This window comes from Antrostomus carolinensis, unplaced genomic scaffold (assembly GCF_000700745.2).
Source record: "Antrostomus carolinensis isolate BGI_N321 unplaced genomic scaffold, ASM70074v2 scaffold29053, whole genome shotgun sequence".
In the NCBI taxonomy this organism is placed as follows: Eukaryota; Metazoa; Chordata; class Aves; order Caprimulgiformes; family Caprimulgidae; genus Antrostomus; species Antrostomus carolinensis.
In genome coordinates this window covers 11873-19584 of record NW_010307862.1, presented here as the reverse complement: position 1 = coordinate 19584, position 7712 = coordinate 11873, and the positions used below count along the sequence as shown (strand labels likewise).

The 7712-nt window shown below is 40.0% G+C and overlaps 1 protein-coding gene across 1 annotated transcript in view; it reads left to right on the top strand.

The window, feature by feature from the left end:
- Positions 1–3244: 3244 nt before the first annotated feature.
- The window catches only part of MMADHC (metabolism of cobalamin associated D), a gene marked incomplete at its 5' end in the record, with an annotated part of 10655 nt that continues 6187 nt past the window's right edge, over positions 3245–7712 (top strand). Inside the window, 3 exons of the mRNA XM_010165603.1 lie at positions 3245–3389; positions 3641–3858; positions 7104–7209. Coding sequence (XP_010163905.1) covers positions 3245–3389; positions 3641–3858; positions 7104–7209 — 469 coding nt within the window. The remainder of the gene's footprint in view (positions 3390–3640; positions 3859–7103; positions 7210–7712) is intronic.

The following is a 7712-nucleotide window of genomic DNA, read 5'->3' as shown; positions in this document are numbered from 1 at the left end:
GGGTGGGGGGGCTGCAAACCCGCCCCTGCGCCTCCTCCCGAAGGCAAACCGGCACCCTGGAAGGAGAGCACTGCTCTGTGCTGGGCGGGACGTTTGTGTTTGCTTTCCCCTTTAAAACTGCTTTTAAATCATCGCCCGTGAGGGGGAATTGTTGATAAAACCCTCAGTTATCCCGAGGTACGTGTTTATTAGAAGGCGGTGGTGGTGTCATCCTTGTATCTTGAGTTTTGGAAGCCAATTTTTTTGGAAGCCAAGGGCAATTAATGACAAAACAAGGGGAAATGGGTTTAAGCTGAAAGAGGGTTTAGATTAGATATTAGGAAGAAGTTCTTTACTGTAAGGGTGGTCAGACACTCGAACAGGTTGCCCAAGGAAGTTGTGGCTGCTCCTCCCTGGAAGTGTTGAAGGCCAGGCTGGATGAGGCTTTGAGCAACCTGGTCTAGTGGAAGGTGTCCCTGCTGCTGGCAGGGGGGTTGGGACTAGATGAGCTTTAAGTCCCTTCCAATCCAAACCATTCTGTGATTCTATGAATTTAAGTGGATATTGTGGGAATAATCGTAGAATTATAGAATTGTTTGGTTGGAAAAGACCTTGGAGATCATTGAGTCCAACCGTACCTGTCCACTACTAAAACCAGATCTCTGAGCACCTCATCTACATGTCTTTTAAACCCCTCCAGGATTAAATAGGAACTGTGGGGGTTTTGTTATTGTTTTTATTGTTTTTTTTAATGTCATGAGTTAAGATGAAATACTCTGATTCACCAGGGTAATTTCAGACTGGAGACTAAAACGCCCCTTGTTGATTTAGCCTTACCATGGAGACATGAATAATTTATTGATTTCAGTGGTGTTTTCTCACTGGTGCAATGCAAGGTGTGTAAATATTTGCATAAGTGAGCTCAGTCAACTCGTCTGTAATTAATGCTAACATCTCCATGTTAAGTGATCCTGATTATAAGAACAAATGTGCTTTCCTTGTAATTATGTGTCAGCTGTAATTGTTTATATCTGGTTTATTGGTAATATAATCCTTATGCAAAAATAAATTTAAGTAGAGCTTTTACATAATAGAGGGAAAAAAAAAACCCATGCAAGTGGAATCAGCAGCGTTTGTTGTTACAAGAACCTTTTAAACCTCCTGGTGTTTTAGAACTAGATAACTTAAGGCCTTAACTGTAAATATTTGATTGAAATCAGAAAATCAAACGTGCCTTTGCACGTTGTGAGTCTTCAAGCTGCTGGTAGGAATTATTAGACAATATATGCTTATGCAGAGGTGATATGTAAAAAACTGATGCTTACTGACTTAGGTCCCGATCCTTTGAATCAAGTTATTATCTTAAACATATAAATAGTACCATTATCTCCCCTTTTTTTGAAGTAACTTTGTTGTATGCATCTTTAGTGGTAAACACATGCAGAAAGAATACAGCACTTAAGGAAAATCCCTTTATATCAGTTTCTTGAAATAATTTCTTTCTTTCACCTGGAAAATTGAAGTTTTACGAAAGCACTCGTGCTATGACAGGTGGGATTTAGATTTTTCCAATAATGCATGTTTTTGTGCAACTATAGTCAAGAGTATTAGTTTTGTGCTAGAGTTAAGTAGTCTTTTTTTAAAAAAATAATAATAATTGCACTTCTAACTCTCTGGTTTGAGTGTATTATTGGTTATTTTTCTGTTATGCTTGTGTAAATACATCATGGAAGTTGTCAACCTTTTTTTAAAGTATAAAATATTAAACAGATTTTTCAGTTTAATCACATCACCTGGATTTTTTTGTTTGTTAACAAAACCCCATAAAATAACAAAAAAAACTAGTAACAGTTGTTCTTTTTACTACTTAAGATACTTCCACTGGGCCTCAGAGTTAATCCTCATGGTGAGGAACTGTGGGCTCTTTGGAGCCCTGGTGTTGAGACCGTTTGCACGCTCAGCATTGCCTCATTTTCTGTTTACTCCATGGCTGAATAATCTTCTGATAAAATCATCTTTGGCAATTGAAAGTTGGGTTGACAATACAACTCTGAGGCGTGAAGCAGATTTCCTGGTGTAATTCCAAGACCATGGAATTCATAGAGGTTTTATGGCTCATTGGCTTTTTGACCACCATACCCTGATCTGTTTGCAGTAATACTTGTTTGCAGATATGTGAATGTACTGAATTTGCTAATCTAAATCACACCAGCTGCACTGACTGAGGTTTTGCACCTGTTAAATATTTATGGATTTTGAGAGCAAAAGAAAAGCTGAAATTACCATACCTGCCTGTTTTGATACGTGTATCTCCTCTGGTCTTTGAAGAAGTAGGAATATGGACTGGCTCACGTTTGTGCCAGCCTTCACATATATCAGTGTTTACTTAATTAACAATATTTCTAGGTATTTCAGATAATCAATCCCATATTTGAATTTTGGCAGTCATGGAAACAATGACATGTGTGGAACTAATCATGGAAACAATCCTCAGCCATAACTTAGGTTGTGGGGTTTTGGTGGTGCTGTTTAAACTTTTCAGGGTTTTTTTCCTCACTTGAGGAAGCATTTCCATGGACCAGTTAGAACAAGTCCAGAGGAGGCCACCAGGATGATGCGAGGGCTGGAGCAGCTCTGCTGTGAGGACACGCTGAGAGAGTTGGGGCTGTTCAGCCTGGAGAAGAGAAGGCTACAGGGAGATCTTATAGCGGCCTCCCAGTACCTGAAGGGGCTCCAAGAAAGCTGGGGAAGGACTTTCCATAAGGGCAGTTAATGACAAAACAAGGGGAAATGGGTTTAAGCTGAAAGAGGGGAGGTTTAGATGAGATATTAGGAAGAAGTTCTTCACTGTGAGGGTGGTGAGACAGTGTCCCAGGTTGCCCAGAGAAGCTGTGGCTGCTCCTCCCTGGAAGTGTTGAAGGCCAGGTTGGATGAGGCTTTGAGCAACCTGGTCTAGTGGAAGGTGTCCCTGCTGATGGCAGGGGGGTTGGGACTGGATGAGCTTTAAGGTCCCTTCCAATCCAAACCATTCTATGATTCTATGTGGCTTTCAGGCTTTTCCTTTACTTAGAATACTATTACTAGGAAAATATAAAAATAATCATAAAATACTATTAAAACATGATTTCACAGAAACACAGTTGATCGTAATTTAAATTGTAATTTAATGATGGGGTGCAGATTTCTCTTGTGATCTAGAAAGCTGTGCTTAAACTAGTATTTTTGCTAGTGATATGTAATACTTATTTTGTTTTTGTCTTCTCAGGTGCTCTGTAACAGAGCAAGATTGGTCACCTACCTACCAGGGTTTTATTCCTTAGTCAAAAGAGTTGTAAATCCCAAGGCTTTTTCTACAGCAGGTTCCTCTGGCTCAGATGAGCCTCATGTTGCTGCTACACCTCCTGATTTATGTAAGAAAAAGAAAATTACTTTTCTTTGAATTAGTGTGCTGTCAGAACTTTGCACCCCATATAAATTTGGGAATTCTGAAGTGTGCTTTTTACGTCAGGGCCTTTTCTTTTACTTGTGCATTGTGATGACTTTGGTTATGTATGATTGTGATGAGATACAGATATTTGTATGGTATGGGAGAGGGGGTTTTTGGGTTTTGTTTTCTTTCTTTTTAGATGCTTTGACTAAAGCAAGTCCTTAATTTTTGCAGGTCCAAGAACTGTATGGCCAGATGAAGTAATGGGTCCATTTGGTCCTCAGGACCAGAGATTCCAGTTGCCTGGTAATATTGGTTTTGACTGTCACCTAAATGGCACTGCTTCTCAGAAGAAAAACCAACTTTCAGCAAGTCTGCCTGATATATTGGCAGAGCCTTCAGCAAGTGAGAGGCATGAATTTGTGATGGCACAATACATAAATGAATTTCAGGTAAGAACAGGCTGCTTCTATGTGAAACTGATACTCCTTGTCAAAGAGAAACATAACTAAGCTCTCTTCCTCCTGAGAAAAAATGGTTTTCAAAGATGAACTTGAACTGGGATGAGCAAGAGATTACATAGAAGCTAGGTGAAGCCTTTTCTTTTAGCAGAAAGAAATATTTCAGGGTGTTGGGGTTTTTTTTTGACTAAGTGCTTAGTGAAATAGCATTTTATTAGTGACTTAATTACATGGGTATGGAAAAGAAAACTTCAGTTTCAAAACTTAGTGTTAATCAAGTCTCACCACTTTTTATCAAATGGAGTCGATAGTTTCTTGGGTGTTTCACTGAATGGATCTGGACTTAGATAGTTTGGATGGTGTTTAGATCTGCCTGCTTGGTTCTGAATTAAAAATTGACCAACCACTGAGTTCCCACAGGAGAAGCAGATCAGCATACCTCAAGTCCCACGGTGAGACTGCATTTTGGCCAGGGCACAGCTTGGAGCGAGTCAGATGCGTTATTAACAAGAAGCAGCTTGATAATTGCTAGCCTGATCACAGTGTTTCAACAAATGCTTATTGCTGTGAGCTGCTGACTCAGCTTTCCAGGCTCTCTGTGTTTGTGACACACTCAGACTTTAGAAATCAACTAGTAAATTTCCATTGTAAAAACGCTGTATAGTGTTTTTTTGTAAATGTAGCAGTAGGTTCCACAGCGTTCAGAAAACATGAGCTTCTGGTGGGCTCTGGGCTCTCCAGATTCTGTTTTCAGCTTGTGTGGATTGTACTTTCCTTTAAAAACCCAACAGAAAATTCTGGTCTTTTGTTTGCTGGGTGCAAACCAGGGGCACTGCCCGTGTGCCTGTGTTCTAGCAAGATTACTTGTGTAATGAAATGCCCAGAGCAGCTGGTGCTGTCCAAAATGGAAGGGAGGAGCTGGAAGGAGCAGAGGCAGGTTTTACAACTGGTATTCAGAAGGTCAGCAAGAGTCAGCTCTGCTTCATAGCAACGCTGAGTCCTGTTCAGGAATCCATGAACAGCATTCAGGCAGCAGAAATGCTGAACTGCTCATCCCAGGAGAGGACTCAAATGTGAATGATGGGATCAGCTGAATACAGGAATCACAGAATGTTGGGGATTGGAAGGGACCTCGAAAGATCATCCAGTCCAACCCCCCTGCCAGAGCAGGAACCTCAATGAGTTCACACAGGAAGGTGTCCAGGCGGGTCTTGAATGTCTCCAGAGAAGGAGACTCCACACCCTCTCATAGGTTGCTGTGGCAAGCAGGGTGAAAGCTCAGTGCTGCTGAAGCTCAGGCACTGGTCCTTGAACCAGGGTGATGGTGTCACTGAGCCTGCAGCCCACACAGCCGTTCACCCACTTCCCCCCCACCCCCAGGGGATAGGGGAGAGGATTGGGGGGGGCAAGGAAAAGGAGGCTTGTAGGGTGAGATAAGAACAGTTTAATGATAGAGAGAAAACTTAAAATAATACTATTAATAAGAGTAAAATAGTAAAGATAATGATAACAGTAACAAAATATGCAAGTGAATGACGCCCAATGTTATAGCTCACCCCCCTCCTGACCGAGCCCGGCCCGTTCCCAGATCACGATCCCGCAGGAGCCACAATCCCAACCCGAAACTGCAATCCCGGGAGAGCCAGAGCCCGAGCCAAAGCCAGAGAGAGCAAGAGAGGAAGAGCCCCTCATGGATCTCCTGCCCATGGGGGACAGGAGATGGAACAGCCCCTTGGCATATCTAACTGTCAATTAAGTTTATTAATTTAAATATTCTTCTCCCCCCTTCAGTCTTGTGCTTGTGGACTAACAGGACACAAAGTCCTTCACTTCCAGTGGCAAAAATGTAAACATTGGTATGTTATCGATGTCCCTCACAGCAAGTCCCAGGCTGGAAACCAAAACACCACTCTTCTAATTACTAAAAAGAAACCCAGCTGTATTTCAGCTAAAAACCAGGACGACCAGTCAGAGAAATGGTGAACTTCTCTGACCTCTGTGTACCCGAGGGTGACGTGTTCGTTTCATCCCAGCTCAGTAGTAGACTAGAAATCACAACGAAGAGGAGCATCCAAGAGTTAGGAAGAAAAGAAATTTACCAACATAACTACCTAGTTTGTCAGGCTTAAAGTACCAGCTGCTCTGTCCCAGTAACTGTGCCATCAGAATATCACCAGATCTATGTGCAAACATATAGATTGAAACTGAAGTTAATTTTTATTGTTTTTCTGATTTATTTTTTTTCGCTGTTTTGGTTTGGTTTGGGATTTTTTTTGTATTCCTGAATGTTAATTCCTAAAATAAAAATGCTAGCCACACTTGTTTTCAGTGTAACTGTTTTCTTTAGGGAGAACTTCCAGATATAAACAGGTATTAGGTAGGACTTAATGTGCTACTCGAGGTTGTAATTTCAGTCTTAGAGAAACTTAATGAAATTCCTGGTAAATTATGGCATAGTTAGAACTAGAAAAACTCTATTAAGGCATTCTATACATATTAAATAAAAGTTGCTCTCCCAAAGGACGCAGCTGTTGTCACTACCTTCTTAAGGGAATTGTAAGCTTAAATGCTATATCTGTAATGTATAGGTAGGTGCTCCATTTGTAACACACCCACAAGAATCTGGTTTTGGTTTTCTTGGGGCTTTTTTGGTTTGGTTTGTGGGTCTGGGGGGGGTTTTTGTGTGTTTTTTTGTTTGTTTGTTTGGGGTTGTTTGTTTGTTTGTTTAGAAAATGTAGAACTAAAAAACTGTAAAGAATAAAAATCCTATAATTGGAAAACTGTTCTGCTTTTCAAACTACAACAGCTGAAGTTAAGAATAGTGATAGTTCAGAGCTCTAGAACTGTTGTATAACTTTAAAATAAAGTTTTATCCTGGCTCAGGTAATGTATGTGTATCTGAAATCTGTCAGTTGCTGTTGTACTGAATACTTGAGGCTGTTGTTTCAGAAGGATATTTTTCCAAAACTTCTGTATTGGTTAAGGCTTTGAGATAATACACTTGAAATAATACACAAAGCTTAAAATTTCTGTGTGGGTTTGAGCAATAGGTTACACCTCTATCTGTTCCACTTCTTAATATTTGAAAATCACATTTTTAATTCTTATTGCAAATGATCTTTCTGTGTAACTGGGTGTATCAGTGGACATTCAGTCTCAAAAACAGTCTGGTGTACTGAGTTATTCCTGTTAAATATTAATGAATGGGAAAGTTATGATTTTCTTTTTTTTTCCAGGGTGCTGATGTTCCACAGAAACAGCAAATAAATAATGCTGAAACCTACTTTGAAAATGCCAAGGTAGAATGTGCAGTACAAGCTTGTCCTGAGCTGCTACGAAAAGGTATCTTTTCTCTTTTTTTTTGTAAAAAAAATCTTTAAATGTAAATTTTTACATGTAAAAATATATAAGTAAATGTTCTGATCTAACTGATGCCATAGAATGTGTAATAGAAAGGGGTGATCCAGAGTTAAAGAGAAATACATGCTATAAAATGAAAACTGGAACTTTGCTGTTGAAAATACTTTGCATCTCATAAAATTCAGTACCCTTTAAATTCAAAATCAGCTGGGATGGGAAGTAACTTTTAGCTGCTTCTTTAGTGTCAAGTAGATTCCTGAGCTAATCCACCATCCAAAAATCAGTTTGTGACCAAATCAAGCCTTTTGGCACTGCTCTTAGTGAAATTTCAATAGCAAATTGAAATTCTGAAACTACTCGAAAGCATTTGGTTTGTATCTTTCTTTCTTTCATTTGCTGAAGGAGGAAAATGATTGAAATTAAATTAGAATAAATTAGGAAGCTGTGGCTGGTCCTCCCTGGGAGTGTTGAAGGGCAGGGTGGGT